The sequence below is a fragment of the Exophiala xenobiotica genome (assembly GCF_000835505.1).
Source record: "Exophiala xenobiotica strain CBS 118157 unplaced genomic scaffold supercont1.1, whole genome shotgun sequence".
NCBI lineage: Eukaryota > Fungi > Ascomycota > Eurotiomycetes > Chaetothyriales > Herpotrichiellaceae > Exophiala > Exophiala xenobiotica.
In genome coordinates, this window is record NW_013562494.1 from 4,162,267 (window position 1) to 4,186,503 (window position 24,237).

General features: G+C 51.6%; 13 protein-coding genes across 14 annotated transcripts; 6 read left to right on the top strand and 7 right to left on the bottom strand.

The window, feature by feature from the left end:
* Positions 1-25: 25 nt before the first annotated feature.
* PV05_01628 (uncharacterized protein) lies at positions 26-2,708 on the bottom strand. The gene is made up of 3 exons (XM_013466646.1): positions 2,261-2,708; positions 1,024-2,209; positions 26-971 (listed from the first exon to the last, which is right to left on the bottom strand). Exons 1-3 carry the CDS (start codon positions 2,543-2,545, stop codon positions 271-273), a joined length of 2,172 nt encoding a protein of 723 aa, XP_013322100.1. The 5' UTR covers positions 2,546-2,708; the 3' UTR covers positions 26-270.
* A 624-nt stretch (positions 2,709-3,332) lies between these two features.
* On the top strand, positions 3,333-4,924 carry PV05_01629 (uncharacterized protein). The gene is made up of 3 exons (XM_013466647.1): positions 3,333-3,682; positions 3,732-4,244; positions 4,293-4,924. The coding sequence occupies exons 1-3, from the start codon at positions 3,461-3,463 to the stop codon at positions 4,830-4,832; spliced, it is 1,275 nt and encodes a 424-aa protein (XP_013322101.1). The 5' UTR covers positions 3,333-3,460; the 3' UTR covers positions 4,833-4,924.
* Positions 4,925-5,476: 552 nt separating this feature from the next.
* Positions 5,477-6,854, bottom strand: PV05_01630 (uncharacterized protein). The gene has a single exon (XM_013466648.1). It carries the CDS (start codon positions 6,538-6,540, stop codon positions 5,563-5,565), a length of 978 nt encoding a protein of 325 aa, XP_013322102.1. The 5' UTR covers positions 6,541-6,854; the 3' UTR covers positions 5,477-5,562.
* A 524-nt stretch (positions 6,855-7,378) lies between these two features.
* On the bottom strand, positions 7,379-8,179 carry PV05_01631 (uncharacterized protein; the record flags this gene model as incomplete). The annotated part of the gene is made up of 2 exons (XM_013466649.1): positions 7,379-8,100; positions 8,155-8,179. 2 exons carry the CDS (start codon positions 8,177-8,179, stop codon positions 7,379-7,381), a joined length of 747 nt encoding a protein of 248 aa, XP_013322103.1.
* A 392-nt stretch (positions 8,180-8,571) lies between these two features.
* PV05_01632 (uncharacterized protein) lies at positions 8,572-9,640 on the top strand. The gene is made up of 2 exons (XM_013466650.1): positions 8,572-9,052; positions 9,146-9,640. The coding sequence occupies exons 1-2, from the start codon at positions 8,631-8,633 to the stop codon at positions 9,384-9,386; spliced, it is 663 nt and encodes a 220-aa protein (XP_013322104.1). The 5' UTR covers positions 8,572-8,630; the 3' UTR covers positions 9,387-9,640.
* Positions 9,421-10,617, bottom strand: PV05_01633 (septum formation protein Maf). The gene has a single exon (XM_013466651.1). It carries the CDS (start codon positions 10,606-10,608, stop codon positions 9,676-9,678), a length of 933 nt encoding a protein of 310 aa, XP_013322105.1. The 5' UTR covers positions 10,609-10,617; the 3' UTR covers positions 9,421-9,675.
* A 124-nt stretch (positions 10,618-10,741) lies between these two features.
* Positions 10,742-12,222, top strand: PV05_01634 (uncharacterized protein). Its single transcript, XM_013466652.1, has 3 exons — positions 10,742-10,876; positions 10,922-11,110; positions 11,176-12,222. The coding sequence occupies exons 1-3, from the start codon at positions 10,819-10,821 to the stop codon at positions 12,069-12,071; spliced, it is 1,143 nt and encodes a 380-aa protein (XP_013322106.1). The 5' UTR covers positions 10,742-10,818; the 3' UTR covers positions 12,072-12,222.
* On the bottom strand, positions 12,133-13,248 carry PV05_01635. 2 transcript variants are annotated; one of them, XM_013466653.1, is made up of 3 exons: positions 13,017-13,248; positions 12,318-12,970; positions 12,133-12,263 (listed from the first exon to the last, which is right to left on the bottom strand). In XM_013466653.1, exons 1-2 carry the CDS (start codon positions 13,135-13,137, stop codon positions 12,357-12,359), a joined length of 735 nt encoding a protein of 244 aa, XP_013322107.1. In that variant the 5' UTR covers positions 13,138-13,248; the 3' UTR covers positions 12,133-12,263; positions 12,318-12,356. The 2 variants fall into 2 exon arrangements, with proteins under 2 accessions (XP_013322107.1, XP_013322108.1); XM_013466654.1 differs by having other exon boundaries at positions 12,133-12,970.
* Positions 13,249-13,644: 396 nt separating this feature from the next.
* PV05_01636 (uncharacterized protein) lies at positions 13,645-14,130 on the top strand (the record flags this gene model as incomplete). The annotated part of the gene is made up of 1 exon (XM_013466655.1): positions 13,645-14,130. The coding sequence occupies one exon, from the start codon at positions 13,645-13,647 to the stop codon at positions 14,128-14,130; it is 486 nt and encodes a 161-aa protein (XP_013322109.1).
* A 338-nt stretch (positions 14,131-14,468) lies between these two features.
* PV05_01637 (uncharacterized protein) lies at positions 14,469-17,772 on the top strand (the record flags this gene model as incomplete). The annotated part of the gene is made up of 2 exons (XM_013466656.1): positions 14,469-14,837; positions 14,884-17,772. 2 exons carry the CDS (start codon positions 14,469-14,471, stop codon positions 17,770-17,772), a joined length of 3,258 nt encoding a protein of 1,085 aa, XP_013322110.1.
* A 1,139-nt stretch (positions 17,773-18,911) lies between these two features.
* PV05_01638 (uncharacterized protein) lies at positions 18,912-20,085 on the bottom strand. The gene is made up of 3 exons (XM_013466657.1): positions 19,994-20,085; positions 19,830-19,934; positions 18,912-19,766 (listed from the first exon to the last, which is right to left on the bottom strand). Exons 1-3 carry the CDS (start codon positions 19,995-19,997, stop codon positions 19,306-19,308), a joined length of 570 nt encoding a protein of 189 aa, XP_013322111.1. The 5' UTR covers positions 19,998-20,085; the 3' UTR covers positions 18,912-19,305.
* A 182-nt stretch (positions 20,086-20,267) lies between these two features.
* Positions 20,268-22,210, bottom strand: PV05_01639 (uncharacterized protein). The gene is made up of 2 exons (XM_013466658.1): positions 21,608-22,210; positions 20,268-21,562 (listed from the first exon to the last, which is right to left on the bottom strand). Exons 1-2 carry the CDS (start codon positions 21,695-21,697, stop codon positions 20,594-20,596), a joined length of 1,059 nt encoding a protein of 352 aa, XP_013322112.1. The 5' UTR covers positions 21,698-22,210; the 3' UTR covers positions 20,268-20,593.
* Positions 22,211-22,352: 142 nt separating this feature from the next.
* On the top strand, positions 22,353-24,099 carry PV05_01640 (uncharacterized protein). The gene is made up of 4 exons (XM_013466659.1): positions 22,353-22,639; positions 22,692-22,791; positions 22,841-23,168; positions 23,226-24,099. Exons 1-4 carry the CDS (start codon positions 22,497-22,499, stop codon positions 23,273-23,275), a joined length of 621 nt encoding a protein of 206 aa, XP_013322113.1. The 5' UTR covers positions 22,353-22,496; the 3' UTR covers positions 23,276-24,099.
* Positions 24,100-24,237: the final 138 nt, after the last annotated feature.

Sequence of the window (24,237 nt, forward strand, 5' to 3'; positions counted from 1 at the left end):
GGGCAAGCTCGAGATTCACATTGTGCTAAACCAATTTAGGAAGCACCATCTAGCCCTTTACAACTCGTCTGATTGGTCCAAGTTCTGGCAACCAGATTCTTAACACGACTCACGACTACCGTAGAATCTGTCAACACCTACGGAGTATTGTTCTTGAATGGAGGCTGCTACAAGTTGATGAGCACAGATTGCATAGTACCGCTCCATCCGTTATCGTTCCTTGCTGCGACGCTAATCAAAACCGCTGTCCATTATCATGCTGGGCGCTCATCAAGTACTAAAATTCCACATCGTGTCGCCCGTGTCGCCAATACCGCCCAGAGTAGTCCCTTCAAAGTCGAAGAACGGCATACCAAGTCCCATGGAGGGATCTCCGAAGTCGAACGCAGCAGGATCAAGGGAGCTGTAGTCAGTCACATCATCTTGCCCATTCGTCACGACTTCCGGTTTCGCTTCGACGAGGGCCTGACTGGGCGATATCACTGGCTGCTTTGCTTGTTCCCCATTCACTTTTCGATTTTTGGGACGAGCTGGACCTCCGAACGTTTCTGCCATTTTCTCGAGTCCTTCCGCCATTCTGTGTATCAGATGGTCCTTTCCGACATCAGTTGACTTGAAATGTTGTGCCAGCGCATTGATAAGACGTTGAAATCGAACAGTGTCTAAGAACAGCTGGGCACTGAATTTCGTCGCAATTTTCAGCAGGAACATGCATGCAAAAGCAATCATGCCGTGGATGTGATGCGGCACATAGGCAATGGCTATCTGCGCATCCTTGTCCTCGAGAAGAAGATTGATGATAGCTGTTGCGGCGGCTACGGCAGCCGAGGCATTCTCGAGGAAGTATTCCGGTATGACAGCGCCTGTCTCGGGAAGTCCACGGAGCACGTATGATTGCAGATACAGCTTCGCCCAATGATAGTGCATGACTGCGCCTTTGTTGGGCCAGTTGCCAATCCATTGACTCGGATCTGGGTCAAGGTTAGTCTAGAAAGATGGGAGCATCACATATGCCCAACTTACTGTGACGAGAGAACCTAGCTATCCAGTCGTCCAAGTCCCTCTCAAATCCTGCAATCTTGCTAAGAGCAGATGATGGCAACACGGAACCTGTGTCTTCTGGTCCGAGGCTTTCTCGTATCTGATTCATGAGATACATCAAGCAGATCTGTCCGGCAATTCTGCGGTCGGCATCGGTCGAAAGTGAGCATGAGAGGTAAGCTTCCCAACCAGTAATATAACTCTCGTTGTCGCGCATGATTGACGATCGCCCATAAAGAATGGACAAGTGATGATCGCAAATGTAGAGTAGGTAGAGCACCCGAATGCCATCAATGGCCTCTTGTAGCTTTGTTCGATCCACCTTTTCAGGTGATTTGACCGACTCGGAAATCTCATGATAATACTGTCGTAGGTGGAATTCGCTTGCGCGACGAATAGCATATCCAGACAAGGTCCAGGAGATATCACTCAGCCAATATGATCCAAGAACTAGCGCTCTCAGATATTCCATGTCGATCTTTCGTTCGAACATCGCGTTGGCGACCAACCTTCGGTACTCTTTATTGCATATCGTGTACAGATGGCCCAGTTTTGTGTCGTGCAGAGCAGCCACTGTAAGGACACAGGCAGTCAACGTGGGAGAGCGACGCCTGAATGAGTCGAGATCTTTGTAATCAGGACAAATGTGCCATATATATGGATCAAGCTTGCTCAAGTAGTAGTTGGCCAGATGCTCGGCGTCCTCCTGCTTGATGAGGCCTCTTGCAATGAAGTCCGTATCACGAAGCTGCTTGCATATTCGTGACTGATCTTCTGTGATGTTCTCGGAGGCTCTCAGAGATCGCATACCCGTGATTTGATACAACGACTCAATTGGCACATGAGACAAATTGTCGGCGATTGGCGTAACTTTCGGTGAGTTGTCGATTGATTGATCTTCATCGTCCGGATCGTTTCCTTGCTCTTCATGGTCGAAGAAGATTGCGGGATCTTGCGTCGAAACGAGCATCTGCGGCAGAGGTGGTAGTTGTAATGTCCGCACTATTTCTTCCACCACAGAGTACAACGAGGTCACATCCTTGGTCACTGCCGCCTTCCACTTGGAATCTTCCGACATGAGTGTTTGCAAGCTCTTGTTCAAACGACATGACAATCCTCGTTCTTTGCATCTTTGGCACGGCGGATCTCCGATCATGATACATTTTATCTGCACAGACATCGGTCAGTATAAACCAGGCAAGAAGCTTTTCAAGCCGACCTTTTGCTTGCGACAGGCGGCGCACGCCTTGACCTTCCTCGAGATTCCAGGCAGTTTACTCGACTCTTGTTGGGCGCCGTTGGAGGAATTGGTTCGTTGAGGTTTCGGAGGAGCTTTGGCGATCAGTGGAGGTTCGTCAAAAGAGCTGCGACTCTTCTTCGGCGAAAGAGCTTGGCCCGGTGAAGCGAATGACTGCGGCGAAACCGACGAAGCTGCTCGTTGCAGGCCAGCGACTGGCCCTCGCGGGGAAGGCAGATTCGCCTCTTGCCAACTCCGCTTCGACATGGTGAAGAGGCAAGGGAAAAGGTGACCAGCCCTCAGCTGTTATGAGAGTGATACTGCTTGTCTATGCACAGCAATGTGCTAGCATCATTCCTATCAGCTCAACAAGGCTCGTCGCAACCTGGAAGAAACCTGTGAGTCGAGAAGCAGATCTGACAGAGCGGAGAAGAATCGATTGATAGCGGAGAGTTTGCTCGGCGGCTTGTTAGGGTGGGAGCTCTTGCTCGCTAAGGCTAGGGAGCCCGCGATGGTTGCCAATAGAGGCCGATTAGGAGCATCGACAGACCCCACGGCTCCCCACTGAGGACTCTTAGGGGCTGTCAATGGAGGACGGGGGGCACATTTGGCCTGGTCCAGCCTTGGAAATGTCACGCCTTTCCACACCACAGTACTTGTGGCCAAGCCAATCAGCTCGTCCATAAAACTGTGACGATCACGCACACGAACAACCTGCCCTTGCTGGTAGAGGGTAAAGTGTTGCGTGCGTCTCGGCATTTTGTCTATATCTGTCAAGAAGACAGGCTGGATTCACTGGATCGCTCAAACCTGAGGGCCAGATGCCGGTCTTTAAGTGTCCTGAAGCCCTGCGCCAGACGCGTCTCAAAGGGCTGGGCGATGCTAGCAGCCACGGCTGAATGTCAATGCCTAGCTTCATGTGCAAATGAGCTGTCCCCTCAGCACAGCTTCAGGTCATACGAAACATGGCGTAGAGCGCTGCCTTCCATTGGCTCTTGCGAACGGTGACAACGCCGACGGTTCTTTGGATTGCAGCTCAGTTCTACACTGGCGAAGTATAAGTACTGTAGTCTGGTGCGAGTAGCTGTTCAAGGCTCGCTGAGCTTTTCTCCTTCAACTTGCTAAAATCAGTGACTCGAAACATTAGGTAAGCCCTGATTAGTTTCGAATAACACCATATTCATGGAGGATCTACGTACGGCGCTTGAAACCCTTAATTCCTCAACAGCAGCCATACTTGAACATCTCAAAGGAGACGATGCACATTCCACAAAGTTACTTGACGAACTCGAATCGGCCCCTGATCATATCAGGAAAGCAAAGACCTCAATCTTCGAGTCTACTACAGCGATACAGCAGCTTATCGCGGGTCCGGTAGAGTATCACCAGCAATTATTGATTCACGTATGTATTATATTCTACCTACGATAAACTGCCATGCTAAGAGGCTCAGTATCAATACACCGCTTGTGTACGGTGGCTATCTCGATATGAAGTACCGACGATTGTGCCCGAGCAGGGCAGTATGACCTACTACGAAGTTGCTCGGAAAGCAAGTGTGCCTGAAAGTCAGCTGCGTAGGATCTGTCGCATGGCCATAACGAGTGGGCTGTTCCAGGAAGTCGATGAGGATACACTGGCGCATTCAACCCTGTCGAAGAAGCTCCGTCAAGGCTCTCCTTTCCTTGATGCCATGATGTTCTTGACGGAGATAAGCTCCAGATCTGCGTCCAAGATGGTAGAAAAGACGGAGCGTTTCGGGTTCACCTCTTCGAAAAACGAGACCGCTTTCAACATCGCATTTGACACGGACTTACCTTTCTATGGCTATCTATCCCAGAACTCGGCGTTGGGTGCTCGATTTGCAGGCACAATGAGATTCCTCGGTGCTGGTCAGGAATTCAACCTCGATCATCTCATCAATGGGTATGACTGGGCAGGGTTAGGGGAGGCGACGATTGTTGATGTAAGTCTTTCGAACTGATCCTTTTTGGTTCATACTTATGTATTCTAGGTTGGCGGATCACAAGGCCACGCGAGTATTGCGTTAGCGTCCAAGTTTCCACGTCTCCGTTTCATTGTGCAAGACCTTCCGGACGTCGTCGAACGCGCCAAAAAGAGCTTGCTTTCCTGCCCACTCGAACCATCTGTGGCTTCCCGCCTGACGTTCGAAGCGCACAATTTCTTCCAACCACAACCGCACTCATCTCGCGGCGCAGATGTCTTTTTTGCCCGACTTATCTTCAGTAATTACGATGACAAAGAAGCTGTAGCCATCCTCAATAACCTTGTCTCCGCGATGGGGCGAACTTCGCGGTTGATCATCATGAGTGCCGTGCTACCCGACCCTGGGACAGTATCTCTACGGCAAGAAGCACTCGAAAGGGCTACCGACCTGGGAAAGCTACAGCTATTGAATGGAAAAGAGCGCGATCTACGAGACTGGAAAATGCTTTTCGAGCAGGCTGATGCAAAATTAGCACTTAAATCCATGACGAAGCCCGTGGGAAGTACTCTCAGTATTCTGGAGATCATATTGGAGGGTGCAAGCTAGCCAGTATAATGTCTACTTGGAAGATACTTACTTAGAAGAAGGAGTTTGACTTCCGAAATGCCATCCACATCCCCAGTGCATCACATCTCATGCTACTTGATGAGGGCATTGTTGGCTCAAACAATCTCGAGCATGCTGGGGTGGTCTCCTACACCGGTGCTGATGCCCAAGTGACTTCTGTTGAAATTCGCCACTTGCTTGACCCAGAAGTGATAGTGCAGGGTGCGTTTGAAGCATAGCAGCACGTTTGACTCTCCGGACGCGCAGGATAAATGAACGACTACCACTGGATGAGCAGGCGAGGTATTCCAGGTTAACGCACTCACGCGCAACGAGATCTTCAACCCGGATGATTTGCAGCGATGTGCATGCTGAAAGAGCTTACTCGCGAGTACCTGGAGGAGTCCGACACAAGGGCAAAGATCGATGAGTGTGCCCAGGCTTTGGCAAGGAAGCTGGCTGCTGTTCAAGGTGTCAATCGGTCGGATAACGGAGTCGTTGGCAATCCTTGAAAGTATCCTGTCTGATGAAGTCAGCGATATGGCGATCGGATCGAACGATCTTCTAGCTTGTCGTTTCAATGGTACGGTCCCTTTCGTGATGGACGGCGTTTGGTTAGCACACTCTATTCAACTTCAGTTTGAGTCTTATTAGAGCAGCGCTGTCTCAATAGCCCTTCGCCACTTGAAAATATAGTGGACGTACATTATAATGTTGGAGCCCAAAAGATTTACCTATTCAAACTGTGGACATTCCCTGTATGGGGCGGTTTTCGTATCAACCTGATTTTGCCCAGACAGTTAACTTTGTTCCCTGCACTCTCCAAGTTGGTCCGCTCTATTTGCTCTGTCCTCCTGGCATCCTCGATCAGTTTATGGTGAGTTGCAAGCAACGCCCTCTGTTGTGAAGCCGGTAAATGCAAAAGACTTCTCCGGTCATCTGCACGAAGTCGTGCGAGTTGGTTGCTGAGCGTGCATTCTTGCTTCAGCGCTCTTGTGCTCAGTTCGCCCAAGGAATGAGAAGGTGTCTGGGCAGCATTTGAGGTTGGTTCGGCATTGGTATCAGTGTGTGATTGCGGTGTCGGCGTCGGAGTCGGTAGTGCTTGGTCGAGCGGAGAATCTGTCATGTCGGGGCCATGTTTGTGTGAAGGCTTTGGTTGTCCTGGTTTCCTCCGTCTCACCTGCGATGGGAGTTGAGGGTCGTCCGAGAAACGCATGCCGTGCAGGTTTTGTTGCAGTAGTTCCTCTCTTGTCTCCGATGAGTAGAATTCATAAAAGTCTCTGAGCTCAGAATCCTCGTCCAAAATGTCATATTTGCAATGGCCCTTCGCCATCATGTGCTGCTGCACCGCTTGGCGAGTGCTCCGCTGCGTTCCACAGTATAGACACTCGTAACGCCCGGAAATGACGAGATGGAAGTAGGCGAGGAGGGACCCGACGTCCACCAACAGATTCGTAAGGTCTACGTATAGACCATGGGCCTTTAACATGTGGGACAGATTCTGGTCCAGGTCTGGGCTCGTCTGGTTGCAGAACAAACATTGAGATTCATCGAAATCGTAGTCGATGGTGGGAGACGACGGATTGACGGTGTTGTCGCTATTCTTGTCGGAGGTTTGCCCTCGAAGTGGAGCAGCAAGGATGCCGCTTCGACCCAATTCGCCTTCCATAGTTGGAGTGGTAGTAGTAGTGTCGCACGTTAGTGGCATCAATGTCGGATGTGTGTAGGGCACAGAAAACCTCAGATGCTGAGAGGAACGACTTTCGGATCGGGATTCTTCCTAGTGGATGTTCACGAATTGGGTTGATGACGGTCTGTTCATACAGTAGGTTTCTGAAGAAGCATACGTTATGTAGAATCTTGCGCCAAGAGAAGCAGCATGGTGTGAGAACTCATGGTGACTCACTGGATGACTTCATGCGAAGTGATACTTACGGACGTACAAGCTGTCGAGGCTGTGTAGGGAATACTCGTACCAAACGAGGTGACTCGTAGTATCGCCGGACTGCTCGCATCCATCGGATGAACAACGGTCGAGCGGTCTAGAATAGAGCCATCGTGCTAAGTTACACCGCCTCTCGGCTTACCTGCTGTTTCCTGAGTCTTCTGGGCCTTTTGGTCTTCTCTTCTTGGAGGATAATGTTAAACAACTTCCACTTCGTTAGCACTTCTGGAGCTCTAGATCAATACTATATCTAGTTGGGCTCAAATTGCTTTGGAAAGCCCAACAGTATCGTTTTCGAGGTCGAAAATCGAATACCATCGTCTCAAAAAAGCATTACCAAGAATGAAAAGCGGTCCAATCTTCTCGCCTGTCTCTAACCCTTAAAAGCAAGAAATACAGCTTCCACCTTCCAATTCGAGGATGTAGTCGTACGCAGAGATGCTAAAATTCGAGCCAGACAGGGTCAATGTAAGGGTCTGGGAGCTGATTCCTCTTGCGACAATCGACCTCATAAAGTCCACCAGAGACCTACTTGGCGCCAATGTTGCGATTAAGGTATTCGGCAAAATGAGTTGGCATAGCGATGAGAGAAGTTCGGGTGTCAAGGGTGGCAAGCACCGATATTTAGATCACGAGCAACCGCCTCACCAAGCGAAAAGGCATCTAAGTCGACCTCCCAGAAGATGTTCCTCCGAAGAGGAAACGTCAAGACCGTACCTTCATAAGCAGCATTATCGATGCCACCTAGGGTGCAAAAGGACTCTGTACCTCTAGCCGTATCTCCAAAATAAAACGAGAAGACGGGCTTATCAAGGAGTTTCTCGTCCAGCATACGATAGAAAGGAGGCCTGATGCCATTGATGGCAACGGCGTCGTGGCCATGGCCGAATATTCCGTCGAAGCTGCCACTTGCGATAAGTGAATCTTCGTGAGTGACCTCGGCGAAAAGTTGGTGCTCGATCTGCAAATCGCCGACCCAAAGGGTATCTTGAGAGATGTGTCCTGAGACACCTCCGGTACCATATTCCGTACTGAACTGAGAACCATTCTTTTCGAACGTCGACGACCACGTTGCATTGTACCTGGCATGGCTTTGGCAGATAGTCAGGCGACATTGGCCAGGCACCCAAAGATTCGCGCTTCCAGTGTCTATCACAACTTTGAAATACTGTGATGGAGTGCCGATGCCGATGGTGCTGTAATATTGGCCGTTGAGGATATTGCCAATGGGTAGATCGATCTCATGAAGCACGAGCTGGCCATATTTGTTTGACAGGGCTCTTGCATGACGGAGGAGACTCGCTTGATCCTGGTGACTAGGCACTTGGTCAAGCTTTAAGTGAAGACTATGAGCAAATACGCAGCTATACAGCATACATAGTAGCACTGGGAATAGATTCATGCTGGGGTGGGGGATCTGGCAGGTTTTCGGCAGGTGCCAGCTTGGGCTCTCTTGTAGGTCACCGTGCTGCTCAGGGAGTGCTCGGTAAGGCTCAGCTAATGGCTCAGTTAACGCTTAGGTTACCGCAGCCTTTGCTCACCCCTCTAAGATTAAGCCGTATATAGTGACTAGGTTACATCGTTGGTGAGCAATCTAGGTAGGTGTTTCTGAACACTTCCAGTTACCATTTAGGAGTTAGCTCACAATATGGACGAGATGCTAGAGGGTCCAGCGACCAGCCAATCACGGTGGTCATTATTCGAATCACTCGGTCTGCTCCTCGCTCACGTGGATCTTGGCACCTCGGGAACTCGTAGCGCAGCTAGCTTCGTATCATTGACATACCCTCTTTCGAGCATCTATCGAATCTTTAAGTCACCTGCGATAGACATAGTCCAAGCCTCCCGTCACGATGGCAGCGTCGTCGAGATCCGCCATGCTCCGACAAGCCCGGCTCCTCTCATCCTCTTCACGACTCTTCTCGACGACAACGACCCAACCATTTCGACTCCTCCGACCTGCTCCGTCGGTGCTTCCCAAGCAATTACTCGTTCCCTCCTGGGCAGCAGCCTCTCGCTATGCACCATTCTCGACGACCACAAGCAGAAAGATCCTCCCGCCGGGCCCGCAGGTGATTGAGGGCGGCGTGAACGATCCTGCGCCCGTGCCAAAGCCGGATCCTCTCCACGGCGCCTATCACTGGACATTCGAGCGATTGATGTCCGCCGCCCTCGTGCCGTTGACCATGGTCCCCTTCGCGTCAGGGAGTATCAGTCCCACCCTCGATGCCGTGCTAATATTTGGGATTATTGTGCATTCGCATATTGGGTTTCAGTGCGTTACCTCTTGTTCCTCGCCTCTCACATCACACAGATGCAGAGATGGAGTTGCACTACACGATGATCTGGGCTAATCGTTCGCGTGTAGGTCCATTGTGATCGACTACATTCCAGTTCACAAGCACCCAACACTGCGGAGGGCGTTTATGTGGGCATTGAATTTAGCCACCTTGATCGTCGGTATTGGCTTTTACGAATTTGAGACCAACGATGTTGGTGTCACGGAGGCAGTCAAGAGGATATGGCATGCCGGCGAGAATGATGCGACAATTGGGAAGACAGAGCTCTCTGGGTTGGGCCACGATGGGAAGCTGAAGCATCTGAAATAGATCAGCAGCTTAGGACTTGCGGCAGCGGATGGCTGAAGGAGTCAGTGATTGGTAAACAGACATGTATATGACACAAACACACACACTGCTGGAGATCGGAAGATAAGGGTGTCGCGCAGCGAGCGTTGAATGCCTGTCGATACCGGTCGATCAAACACTTTTTCACGTACTTCCAGTGTCTAGCTATCCCAGTCTATCATACCCATATTGCTGCTCCAAACGCCGCCAATGCATGACATTCATTGCTCTTCCAACGCCCATTACAATGCCGTTCCAGTGGACAAGGGGCCTATTCCTCATCTAGTAAGTCCTCCTCCTCGCCTAAGTTGTCATCATCATCCGCCTTGAAGATGACCTTCTCAATGAGCTTCAATGTCAATCTCAACGGCAGTCCAACGACATTATCAAAGCCGCCCTCTATCCTCTCAACCAAAATCGCGCCCGTGCCTTGGATGCCGTAGCCCCCGGCCTTGTCCGCGCCCTCTCTTGTCCGTACGTACGCGAGCAGCAATTCGTCTGTGATCTCCCGATCGAACTTGACCACCGTCTCCTCGGTGCCTGATTCGAGCGCATAACCCGGGTCGCGCGCTGACGCTAGCGGCGCGATACAAGTGACAGCTGTGTAGACTCTGTGAGGTCCGGTGTCGCGGAGGGACTGGAGCATCTGGACATGGTTGGCTTCGGAGCGGGGCTTTTCGAGGATCTCGCCTGGCGCCGAGACGACAATGGTGTCTGCTGCGATTATAAGGGCCGGTTCCCCGTTGGGAGAGTCGAGTTCGGCTTTGTATACGGAGAGTGCTTTCTGGGTTGCTGTCGCCAGGACGTATTCCCATGGAGACAATGTGTGGGGAAGATCCTCGGGGAATTTGGAGGGGATGGTTTCGATGTTTGTCAGGCCGATCTGGGCGAGGAGTTGCTTGCGGCGTGGCGACTGGGAGGCGAGGATGACACGCCGACCGCGGAGGGCATTCAGGGCGGGGATGTCGAGTGGTGGAGGGGGTCGTAGGCGTCTGGGACCAGGGGGTTGTGAAGTGGTAGATGGTTGAGATCCAGTGGCGGGAGGAATGGAGAGGGCTTCGTAGGAGGGAGGGGCGTCTTTGGGTGGTTTCTGGTCTGTCATTGTCTGAGGATCAACAAGACAAGACGAGGCTGCGAGGTATGGGTGAGTCTGAAGAGGAGCGGAATCAGGTACAGGTACAGGTGCCACGAGGTGCTCGTACATGAGGCCGGGCCTTGCAGAGGATGGCGTATGCATGTCCGTCAGGTACCGATTGGAGGCGGTGGCAGAAAAAGTTGCTGTGGGGAAATTTCTGGAGGGATTCCGCCCTGATACAATTGAGTCATTCTGTACTGTGCACAGGTTGAGTCGACATAGATCTCCAAACACTCTCAGCAGAAGCAGTCTTGTTCAAGAGATCAGCAGGAGAACAAGATGGCGACAACACTACACTTACGCTCCGAGTCCAAGCCTCTCGAGCACCGCTCAGCTTGTAGGTCGGACTCATTCTCACGCGAGCTCTACTAATACACTCCAGTAACTCCCACCACGACCAAAGCACTTATCGACGCAGGCTACAAAGTCAACGTCGAACGGAGCCCCGAACGGATATTCGAAGATTCCGAGTTTGAGGCTGTAGGTGCTACTCTCGTGCCTACAGGCACTTGGGTGGACGCTCCAGAGGACCATATCATCATCGGCCTCAAGGAGTTACCGGAGGATAAATGTACTCTCCCCTCTAACCTTCTTCACCTCTCCGACCACCCGCTGATCATACTTTGTTTCTATCAGTCGCCCTCAAGCACACACACGTCCAATTCGCCCACTGCTACAAAGGCCAAGGCGGCTGGCAAGAGGTGCTGTCCCGCTTCCCTCAAGGCGGCGGTACATTGCTCGACCTCGAGTTTCTACAAGACGACACTGGCAGGCGCGTCGCTGCATTCGGCTACCATGCCGGCTACGCGGGCGCCGCACTCGCCGTCGAAGCGTGGGCGTACCAATTACAACACCCCGACGCAGAAAGCATGCCCTCCGTATCAAGCTATCCAAACCAAGACCTTCTTCTAGACGACGTGAGATCGCGAATGGCCGAGGGCGAAAAGATCGTGGGACGCAAGCCAAAGGTTCTTGTCATTGGGGCCCTCGGCCGCTGCGGCCGCGGAGCCGTCGATCTTTGCACCCAGGCTGGCATACCAGAAGAGAATATACTCAAGTGGGACATGGCGGAGACCGCAAAGGGAGGGCCATTCAGCGAGATCGTCGAGTCCGACATCTTTGTCAACTGCATATACCTGTCCGATCCGATCCCGCCATTCTTGAATGAAGAGAGTCTGGCGAGCGAAAAGAGGAAGTTATCTGTCGTGTGCGATGTGTCCTGCGACACAACGAACCCACATAATCCGGTGCCGATATACACCAAGAACAGCACGTTCAAGAGCCCTACGATAAAGGTGGAGGGTTATGAAAATCCACCACTGTGCGTTATCAGCATAGACCATCTGCCCAGCCTGTTGCCCAGGGAGGCCAGCGAGGCGTTCAGTCAAGCTCTGTTGCCGAGTCTGTTGGCGCTTAAGGAACGCAAGACGAGCCGTGTATGGCAGCAGGCAGAGGAGTTGTACAACAGCAAGGTCGCCACACTGCCGGAGACGCTGAGAGGGGCAGTGAATAAGGTTACTGGGTCAGCGTAGAAGACCAGAGATGCGAGAAATCGATATCGCAAGAGAAAGACGCGTGCAATAGAAGGATGGAATAGAGTGTTGTAAATACTCGGTTCATCAGGTTGGTGGCTCCATCAACCGACTGTACAGCAATCACAGCAATGTCCTCTTTTTCTTTTTACCTCTGCCTTCGCCACCTTTCTCATGAGTCTCGTTTGAAATCTGCCCGCCAAATCAGATGCTGCGCTAAGCTTGCATGATTCTGTGATATCACACCGTGTTGTATGTCTACTTTGCATTTGACTGCTTACTGTTTCAGCCCTGCATCCTCACTTCCCCGCTTGCAACATCTCCAATCTTCCGCTTTGAGCCGGCGGGTGTCTGTTGCTCTCCGCTGCCCTCCTCGAGGAACTCTGAGATTTCCCATTCAACTCTCGTGTTGCCGTCAGGACTGACACCAATACCTCTTCGGACATTCTGCGTGCGACCCAGTCTGCTACCCTCAAGCATTTCTTCGAACCAGGACAATCCTCCGGCTCGGCCGCTGCGTTCCGTCCGGGTGAGTCCTTGAGTCTGCTCTTCCCTCACAGGTGCTTGTACGGCTGTTTGTTGGGGGCCTTGTACATCTTCCGGCTGGACATCCTCAGGAATTAAATCAAGTTCTTGAAGTGCTTGTATGTCCCTTCCAAGTAAGCTGCCCAGGGTGATGTTCATGAAGTCGGCCTCGGAGGGAGGTTGCTCAGTCCAGTAGGACAAATGTGTGCCACAGTATCCACAGAAGACTCGTTGAGTGTGGGGACTATGCAGAGGAGTGAAAGACCGTCGAATCGAGGTATGTGTTTCGTCAGGGAAGAACGCTTCAGTCGAGGATGAATACCAGGTCAACGGGACTCGGAGCCATGCTGTTAATGGTGTGGCCTGGCTTCGTCCTGACAACAAGTTAGCATTAGGATAGCTCATAGCAATTTGACATACTGCTTTCACTGCTGTCATCAAAAAACACTTGGGCTCGTTCTGTAGCAGTTTCCGGAACAGCAATTGTATAGTGGATGCGGCCGCAGTTGCAAGCGCCTTGGAGGGGCCGTAGTCTGCTCATTTCGACCGGGCTGAAAGTGCGTGTAACGGGATTATGTGTCTGACAAACGATTCAGAGTTTGCAAAGATCTGGAATTGGTGTTGTTTCGATGTTAGCAAAAGAAGGTGTTGGATCCATTCATGGTGTAATGATGGAAGAAAGCGGAATCGACTTTACAAAAGAACGACGGGGATAATCACATGCACGTCACTCATAAAGCCGGGTCCAGCGTGAAGCAACCTGATTGGACAGGAGGAAGGGACCTTCCGGCCATCAGTCTTTCAGACAAGAATTGAACTTCAGGATACCATCGACTACATCTTCTCTAGATCTCAGCCAACAATGATCCTTCAGAGTCAATAGCTGCTGTCTTTCGCCGAAGGGAAACATCGGGGGAAGAAATTTCAGTTCCTATCGTCATTCGTTTGATCTCTCGTTGATCTCTCTCGGCCCACGAATAATCCTTCACCATCGACGTCAGTATATTAAAGCTCGTATGTCTCTCAGATCCCGGTGACTATCATCAAAATGTCAACCGGTGATGCGACGGAGTCCGCCCCTTCATCAAGGGCGTCGTCAGGGGAACCTGAGGCAAACAATAGTATTGGGAAGGCAGCAAGTTCATCAAAGAAATCAAGCAAAACATCCAAGCCTCGGTTAACTGCTTCTCAAAAGAACTTCAACCATAAGGATGCCGAAAACAAAAGACGCACAGCCATTCGAGAACGTTTCACTGAGCTGTCTCACATGGTTCCTGGAGCTATGGGTCAAGAGAAAAGTGAGCAAGTCATGTTGAACAAGACAACAGAGTACCTCAAGCAGATGCTCGAAGAGCAGCGAAGATTGGAGGCCATGGCAGATCGGCAGGGAATTCCAATTGATGATGCCGGGCGATTGAGGGATGACGATTTGGGAGGTCCAACTTGGCAGCCAAGGAACATGGAGCACTACGAGGCTAGCAAGCAGAAGAGAGGCGATGGTAGTGAGCAGAATGCTGATGATGACAATGATTGATGGAGGCCTTCTCAGAGCATTTGCTGCGAGCCTTGGATGGCTTATTAAACGCTGGATATGTTGCAGCCACACCATGATGGATCACAAGTGTGATGAACAAGAACGGACGGCTTAAAAGGCATAACCGTACTTGACAGGGGAGGCCACTGGTGATATCGACCTTACTGACTGCCGCACCTTGTCAACACGGCATCCGCTTTCAGTGAAGGTGTGCTCGTCTACCGCGCCAACCAAAACACCCACCAACTGCTTCACCTACGCGCGTATCAAAACACAACAACGTGCTCATCCCTTCATCGAAGATGTCCCTTGCTTGATATCCCACACTCATTGCAGCCATGTTCTCTCAGCGTGAGGGGCACGGGTGTTCTCCAGACACTCATCCACCCGTCAGACCGACTGGGCTTCGTTCTCGAAGCACGACTTCGAAAATGCCCTCTCATCTTGGCCAAGCTCATTCCGATTCACTCAATTTGAAGCCGCGCCACGGCGGAGAAACGCCTCCATCGCCTCCAAAGATCTTGCCTCTGTTCGCCTCTCCTCGTCCCTCCGACTGCAAAGAGACGAAGAAAACCTGGGTCGGTAGCGCATCGAAGCGTTTGCGGTTTCCGAAGCTGCGCGAAAAGGTGAGCTTTGCGAAAGAGCAGACACCACCATCTTCAGAGAAGGATCAGACACCTAAGAACTCGTCAACACGGAAGCTCATCGTATGTCATCGGATTGGCTTAAGTCACGATACTAATCCATCTACAGATCGGGCCAAAGACTCGCCTCGCGACTCCAGATGAACGCCGTCAACCAAACGCGCCAATTCGTCCGCACCGTCCTAGTCCAAGCCCCAGTCCAACCGACAAACCTCTGCCTAGTCTTCCAGTGGCGACAGTCAAATACAAATCCCCTGTGCGCAGATCTCTCATCGATTGCAGTGAACGCCCTCTTCGACGCTCTATCTCGCCTCCCGATGGGGGACCACCAAAAGAAGAGGATTGGCCATCAATTCAGCCGTCAAGCATCTCCGCCACGACTAACCTTAAACCTGACAAGTCCTTGGTAAAACCAAGCTTGGGCGAGAGCATTATTGAAGGCATGCGAGGATTGAATCTGGAGGACAAGAAAAATGAGGCCAACAAGCCACTCACACCAATTGAGTTTGGCAACTCGTCGCTGAACACAAAAGGCTTCAAATTCGACACGACGAAAGATGGCCATGATACACCTTCAGACGCGCCAGTCAATGCTTCTGGACGTCCCTTATCATCTAGTCAGCTTCCCAAGCCACGCGACTCTATGCTGCAATCACTCTCACGCCATACTGATAGCCCTGTTGTGCGACAAACGAAGACCTCGGCCATGCGACTACAAAACGCAGCGGGCAAGAGGACCTGGAGCTCTGGTGAAAAGAGGGTGGTGGATGAAGGCACGCTTCCTTCTATTCATGAACAGTCACCGTCGCTGAGAAAATCGAGACAAGTCTCTGGTGTTGGTCCCATTCGTTCAGCTTCCCGTGGCCGCCATGGAGTCACAGCTCGTGGATCGCCTTACACGCTCCCGTCTCGATCCAAGTCAAGATCAAAGACTGCATCTCCAGCCAATGTCAATCGAGCGCAATCTGATACTCAGTCTATGGTCATCTCGGTCGGCTTTTCAGCCGCACATACAACTGGTACCGGCCCAGAACATGTAAGAAAGCCCTCTACAGGAAGAGACACTGTTAGGCATAGCTCTATTCCAATTCCCAGCCGCCTGAAATGCGACCGAGTTAGCACGGGCAGCTCCAATGTCAACGCCAAGCAACAAACTGCTTCCAACGCCAACTTGAACGGAGAAGCGACAGATTTTGAAAGCGAGTGCCACCTCGAATCATCAGATACAGCTGGGACGGTCGATAACCACGAACTATCCGATTATCTCTCAGGCTCTGATGATAAGTTCCTGAGTATCAAAGACGTGCTATCAGCGCCTGCTACACGAGACGATGAGTCAGTCGCTGGGAGCAATTCTTCTAGTGACACGATCCGCGGCTACGATGCCTTTGGTGGTTTCCGGGTTAAGCGTCTTGGACATGGACCGCTTGAAGGACCAACGCTTCGTATTACGGATTCAGCACGAGGAATTCTCCTGGGCGACGAAAAGGCAGCGAGCAGTCCTCCGGCTCCAAATGATAGCAACGTCATTCTCAGACGCAAGAGGAGTGCTCCGGATCTTGGCCGGCGGCTACATGCGATGGAAGACGGTCGACGCAACAGTGCAATGTTCGATTTCGAACGTCCATTGTCCTTTGTTGCGAGAAACATCACAGACCGCTCATGTGAGTTCAAAGCACTGGATGACGACGAGGTCCGAAAACTAATCGGGGACAATAACTCCGCGATAAGCTCGGAACCAGCAGAATTGCAAGGCAGTGAAGTCGAATTGCCAGCGCCCACCGACTGCAAGTCCAGTGCGGTCATTGCGGAAGAGGCGCTAAGGGAATCATATGAGCTCCCAAGAAGTCCAGCTTCAACTCAATGTGACTGGCCCGGCAAAGACTTTGCTGAATTCAACTTGTGCTCTAGCCCGACTCGGTCGTCTCCAACAAAGAGCAAGTCATCCTTCTATACGGATGCTGAAGTCATGAAAGGATCTGCAAGCGTTAAATCGGTCTCATCCAGGCCTTCTACAATTGTCCTGCGGGCTCCACCGAGCAAGGAGATTGCACCTTTTCTCTTCCAGGGTCACGATGCGGAATGTACCAAACAAGCTAAGCAGATGCGTGGGGTGGGTAACAAAGTCGCTGCAGCATCGAGGACGCCGAGCGCAGACTCAAGCACGAACTTTCCACCACGAACCTCGTCGAGAAAGCCAAAACCACCACCAATCATTGTCTCTCCACCAAGTCAGCCACCATCTGCATACCAGGCTTGCGGGTCGAATATCCACGAAGTAGATCCCGACTCGCTCAAGAAGCCCAAAAATGTGAAGACCTTCTCTCAAAGCATCGGCTCCCACACCGATTCGATCAAGGCTCGAAGAGCTGCCCACAAACTGGGCCACAGCCCTTCGTCGAGCAGCAAGAAAGTCATCTCCAACATCCGAGGTCTTTTCCACAAGCGCTCAGTCGAATCCCCTGCAGAGTCTAGCGGCTCCATTCGACGCAAACCTGTGCCCAACGACAAGATAACCAATCCGTTGTCATTGAATCCTCCAAGTGCGGAGCAATCTGGCGAAGCTCGCATGTTCCACTACCCGAACCGAGGGGCACGAAACATCATCCGCAACCCGTTCATCAGTCCCACCACGCCGTTCACCGCGACCGTCAAGCAATCTCCCGACCCGGGTCTGCACACTGCGAGACATCCGTCCACCGGTGTACAAGCTCAATCGTCAAGCGGGACGCTCTCCAATGCGACGACGCTGACGCACAGCCTTCTTCACCTGGCACATTCCGAGACCAATGTTCAGCGCAAGACTCATCTCATTAATATGAGCAAGTGTATGGTCGAAGTGGTCAGCGCTGTGAGAGACGCCGAGAAAGCAATGGAGAAGGCCAAAATGGAGGCCGCCAGGGCCGAGATCAGTTGGCTGAAGGTCCAGAAGGAGGTGGGCAGTATGATGGAGGCGGTGTCGAAATTTGACACGCTGGAGCGGAAGGACGCGAAGTAAGAAAATGACACGACAGGGCTGAGGAGTTCCTTTAACATTCCTTGATTCTCCCAAGAGCAGGTTCAGGGATATTGTACGCTGGAGAAATGGCGGTTATGACCGAGTTTTGGAGTGGTCACTCGTTTTCTTCATGGGCTGAATATCTGGTGTCCGAGGCATGAATCCATTGGGCATACGAGATTTGAAGGGGTTAGACACTGATCATGCAGGCATCGACTCGCCTGGGGAACGAGACAACCGCAGCCGAGTGTGTTCGTTTCATCAGCTCCAGATCAAGGATATCTGTTTGTGTATGTTGGAGAGAGAGTTCTTGGTTGGAGTGAATAGCGACATCATGCATATGTGAGCCGTGAGGTCCAGCTAGCGGCCTGGGCAAGGGAGGCTTGATACGGCACAGGTCGACTCCGCGAAGTCGAAGTCCATGGCTCTTGTAGGGCTCGCTCAACTTCCGAAAATGTAGAGTATCAATGAGCAATCAATCACGCAAGAACTTGAAATGATGGAAAAAGGAAGATGCTGAAAACGTTGGAAACGTCAAAAATAAGAACATGAGAAAATTATTTAAGGACTAACAAATTGTCAACACCGATGAGCGCATCCCAATTCACCATCCAGGAAACTGTACAGTGCTTCTCGACCGCTAGATTAAGTTGATGATTAGAGGTATGCGACATCGAACCATTTATCTGCTTTGCGTTGTGGCGGACTGTCTCTCTCGGCTCGTACTACGACACAATGGGCGGTCGAAATCCTTCCGGTCGTCTGTTCCCTGGGATTCTGGGTCTACATCCTTGTGGTAGCGGCTCTTGAATAACTGACCGTACGAGACTCTGGACCCCTTAGTGATTGTCGAATCCATAGACTTACACTGGGGGACCTAGTACTCGCCCTTTCCGTGAGCCGGAACATCACGCTGGTCTTGGTCACAAGCAGCAAGTACTACGGTATCATGAGTAAATCGTGTAATGAAACTCGATTGAGGGGGGTGCGGAACAGCCGTCGCAGCAGCAGCTGGACCTCGCGTTTACCAGAGGCCCTCCTACCACACATTGTCGTCGCCGCTGTTTGTCGTCGAATGGCACCCCAGCGCCAAATGATACGATTTACCCATGAGTCCGTAGTACGAGCCTGTTGAGTCAGTTCATGCCGGATAAGTTTTGCTGAACGTACGACGAACTCGGGACCGAAATTGCACCTGACAGGAGCATCTGCTGGGAAACCAGCAGGTAAACCAGATGCAGAAGGAGAAATGGATGGGGATCATTGAGCTTTTGTCAACATTGAATCTTTTGTCATTCGTCTCGAGATACCTTGATCATGCCATGCATACCCCCGGCATCACGCAATCAAGAGATCTTGCACGCTCATTGTCAGCAGGCTCGACTTGATTCCTTGCCACGCAATCGTAGTAATAAGCCCATAACCGCCATGCCATGAAAGACTTGCGCCGTTTCGTCGCTTCGGCCTGCAAGCAGACACCCATTTCTGGTTTTTTTGTGGTCACCATCACCAACATCAGAATGTGCCAGCTGTTTACACCTTGAAACCCTTTGATCGTCTTCGTCCTCTGGCCTTCTCAAATTTGCGACCCTTGCTCTCGATATATGGCTTCTTGTGCTTGTGTGGTCCCATACCGAAGTGCTTGACGGCCTCACGGGCGTTCTTGGGTCCTCGCAACAGAACAACATTGCTTCCAGTTGGGTGCTTCATGGCGAGCTGGTCGAGGGTCATGCACTCACCGCCAGCCTTCTCGATCCGGGCACGGGCAGTGGCTGTGAATCGCAGAGCAGCGATGTGGAGTTCAGGGACGGTCAAGAGGCGGTTGTCATCTGTGACGGTTCCAACGACGGCGATCGTCTTGTCCTTGTAGGCCTTTTGTGCGCTCTCGGTGCTGACTTTGCTGACGATGCGGGAGATGGACATGGGAGGGCGGTTGATGCGGGACATGAAAAGACGCTTGAGCACGATCTTGTTGAAGTTGGCATCGGTTCGGCCTGGAGTTAAAATCTGTCAGTATCGCCTGGCCCATTCATCTGTTCCCATAGTTTGTAACGTACGGGCAAGGAAGCGGTAGAGCTTCACCAAGAGCTTGAGGTAGACATTGTCGCTCTTGGGCGCCTTTCTGTGGCTGCTCCGGACGTGATGGCGATCGAGGTCGATACCTGATAAACTCGATTAGCAGGCTGATCAAATCATCGTAGTCACGTATTCCTCGACATACCCATGATCCCGGTGTTTGTCGGTTTGTGGTTGATTGAGAGTTGGCGACGACGTTCAATTCCGACCTCGAAATTTCTCGCAGCGCAAGCGAATTCGTGGGCTCAAGACAGTGCCAAGATTTGTCTGGCGCTAAAAGGTCTGCCGCTTGGCAGCACATGGTCACGTGACTGATGGTCGACGAGTAGACTAGCCGCGGCTCGGCAGCTGCCAAATGTACCTTATGTTCTACGATTTGATCAGCCTCACTTGCAATGTTTGTTTTTTTGATGATAAGATCCAAAATTGGAACGCTTGCAATTCGCGGTGTTTGTATTTATCAGTCATCGTCCCAATACCGAGGTGCATTCTTTGTACTCCAAGAAAAATGCTCCACCCATTCTGTCTAAGCTTTCCGGTCCTCGACTCCATGAAATGTCCGCTGATCCAGTACATGTCGCGAATACTGTGGTAATGTGCTGCAGCACCCTCGCAAATGCAGCATCAACTGTCATTGCCATCCTGTTCCCACCGAGCTTCATGTCCAAGGTATACCCCAATTCTATGCCGGCTGCGTGGCACGATTTTGCTTATGTGATTGCAAACTGCATCAAACCTCATCATTTCATATAGGGTCTGGTTTGGAAGGCGCCAAATCAACCAAGAAATCCCTCGTCACCTCAAAACTGAGCCAGCTACTAGCCATGCTAGGAGCCACCTTCAACAAATTAGGTACTATGCCCTTATAGAGACCCATAATACCTTCTTGTGAAACGATGGTCCGCACCGCATCCCAGATACCTTTGTACTGGAATCCCATACCAGACATGGAGTTGATCTGGAATCGGCGGCGCAGCACATCGAATGGATAGGTGCACGTCTGTGCAACAGCGCCTGAAATGGCTCCCGCGGCGAGTTTGCGGTACCAAGCAGGATTCTTCTCGCCAGGCTCCGTGAACCAGAACCTGACAGATTCGTACACCATGAAATTAAGACCAACATATGGTGCCACGCCTGCCACAGTCGGGACGATGCCTCGATAGAGACCGAACATCCCTCCTTCGTGTTTGTACATGTTGACCATTGTCTGCCACATACCCGGTAACTTTCCCTCATGTTTCCCGAGTGCTGCGAACGAAGCTGATTGTATCGACAGACGTGTCCGTACGATATCGAGAGGATATGTGAAGGTGACGGATGTAATGCCAGCCAGGCCACCACATATTAACCGGCGGACGGGGTCGAGGTCTGCTCCGGGTGTAGGCTCAAAGAATCCCTTGTAGACGTTGTATGATCCAAATTGGACAGCTGAATAAGGAACAATTCGTACGCAGTTTGTGCCATTGCCCCTCATGAAACCTCTCCAGCCCTCGTCTCTGTACATTTTCCGCAGGGCTTTGGCGATAGACATTCTGTACTCGTTGCGACCTGCGCTTTGTATCTGATAAAGAATCTTCAACCGTTCTAGAGGAGAGACGACAGTTCGGGAAACCGCTCCTGCCACACCACCTGCACAAAAGGCGGCTGTGAACGGTGTGGAGATGAACTCACGCGACCGCGTGAGCATGTCATTTGTGGCCATAGCCGCTGGGTTCTGCAGTTGTTAGGACTATATTGAGCGTGGTACCAGGACACCAACCTGTGGTAAACTTGACAAGTCCCGAATTGAAGTCGAACTCTGACCAATGTTACCGTCCACAGTTGCAGGGTCCTTCTCTCCAAGCTTCATGATTTGGACGCGCTATATGCGCAGACGATAAAGAAAGACAACACGGCAAGTTACTCTGCACTTTTGACGCGAGTGGAGAGCAGGAAGACGGTGTCACAGCAAGTGGTTTTCTGGAATCGCCTGAAGCTGTGGAGTCCATGGAAAATTTTCAGGATGTTTGTTCGCATGTGAAAAGCATAGGGTGTTGTACAATCTGTTTTGCTCCAGGCACAAACGGCACCGTCGTTATCAGGCAGTCGTGCAATCGTGCGCTGCTTTGCAAAAGTCCCTTTGTTTGGAGGTGAAGTCGTGAAGGGGTTTAGGAGAGATGACGGGAAGACCCGGGCGAGTGGAGGAAGGGATGGAACTGGGAGAAGGGAACTTGGAGAGGGAGTTGAAGAATGGTCGTAGGAACAGAGAGGAGAGTTTAGAGATCGGTGTCACCGTCCAGATGTCACAATCAAAGTGAAAAGACCAAGTTGGGAGCCGCGAATATCGCCGTCTTTTCACATCCGAGACTGCGCTTGATCAGAGTACCAGACGAGCCTACAAAAGCCCAATCGCTGTCCAGTCGCAGTTGAGACAATCCAGGATCACCCGCCAAGCCTTTATAGCTATTTTGGACTAGCGGATATTACACGATCGCTTCAGCCTTCTTTCAGCTTTCACGCAGGCTCTTTCATCCATCAATTCCATCTTCGCAACCACTCAACACATCTTCATTCGAAGCCTCGCACTTCTCAGAAGCGCGGCCATTGTTGATTCGGAATACTAGGAACTTACTGATCTCTTTGCCGGCGCCAATCGCCCCCTCTCAATCATGTCCTCTCGTTCAGGTACCACCCTCTATGTCACCGGGTTTGGTCATGGCACTCGTGCTCGTGACCTTGCCTACGAATTCGAACACTATGGGCGACTAGTCAGATGCGACATTCCAGCTCCTCGAACTGCCTCAAGCCGACTGTGAGTTAAAACCTCGGCCCTACAAGTGTCACTCGATCTGATTTCTCACCAGGTTCGCCTTTGTCGAGTACGAGAGCCGCCGAGATGCTGATGATGCCTATCACGAGATGCACAACAAGCGCATCGGTAGAGACGATGTGCTTAAGATCGAGGTTCGTGGCTTAGAAGAAGGGATATTTGACATTTGCTGATCACAAGCAGTGGGCTAGGACTCCTCCGTCGGCTACCTGGCGGTACGAAGCTGGACGTGGCGGCGGCCGCGAGGGTCGTGACAGCCGTGATGGTCGTGAGCGACGCGACCGTACTCCTCCACGACGCAGCTATCGCTCTCCCTCTCCTCGTCGCCGAGACTACTCTCCCCGCAAGGACGAACGCCGAGACCGTGACCGAGAGCGGGATCGCGACCGGGACTACGACGACCGCCGCCGCTCCCGCAGCCCAGCTGATAGGGACCGTGACCGTGACATGAAAGATGATCGGGACCGACGCGACGATGATCGGGACGTAGGAAATGCTGACGATCGCAAAGGTATGATGGACATCGACGTTGTTTGATCCCTGGAATTGAAGCTGACACCCGTATCAGCCGTGGACTCCCCTCCTCCTGCTCACGACGAGCTCGACACTGCCGAGTAAACACATGGTATCGCCATCATGAAGCCACCAATTGTGCTGCGCTCGATGGAAACTTCGAGGCTTGGAAAAGTGCTATTCGATGTGGGAAGACATAGGTTTCTCTTTTTTATCATTGACACCTTTGCATTGATGCTTTCGCAGCAAGGCACAACTGAACAAGGCAAACAACCACAGCGGTTGGTAATTGACTTGATACGAGGTTAGACCGACTTCGAGCGAACGATGCGAGATCGATCCTGTTCGAGCGAACGGTTTTCGGGCACAACCATTACTTCGATAGCGTATCCTAATCGATCGAGACCTCGATACGAAATGTCGGACGATACCTAGAACGCTTCTACCGCCGCTCTTCCCGCCTCCTGCCCTTCGACACACCATGATCGTCAAGCCTCGTCTGTCACCGTCCTCGCGCCGCGTCGTATCCTGTCTCGCCGTACCGTCAACGTCGTAAACCCCTCGCACAGCCCTCAGACATCCGGCACCTATTTCTCAGTCCATCTCGAACTCTTTCACCAACCCTCGGTCCTCAACCCAGCCACGCCTCTCACCAGTCTCCGCCGTTTTAGCGATGCCGGTATTCCTGTGCAGTCCTGCATAAGTGAACCTGCCAATTTCTCTTTCACGTCGCCCGCTCACCCCTTCTTCATCGAAATCCCTTCCTCCTTTTGCTTCACTTGTGGTAGCCCAAGAGCTACGAGCCCTTATTATGGTGATCGACACACAGTCTCATCAGGGCCAAAACCAACGGTAAGTAGAGTAAAACTATTGTATTGACTTGATTCACTCTTGCGGTAGATGAGTCTGCCAGTAATACAGATGGATTCACACCATGTCTTTGAACCGCTTCCTGTATTCGCACTATGTCTCTGATTCTGTTTCTATATTTACACCGATGTTTGATCCTGTTCCTGCATGGAACGGTGTCCTGGGCAAAGCCGCGTTTGCTATTCAGCTATCGTACC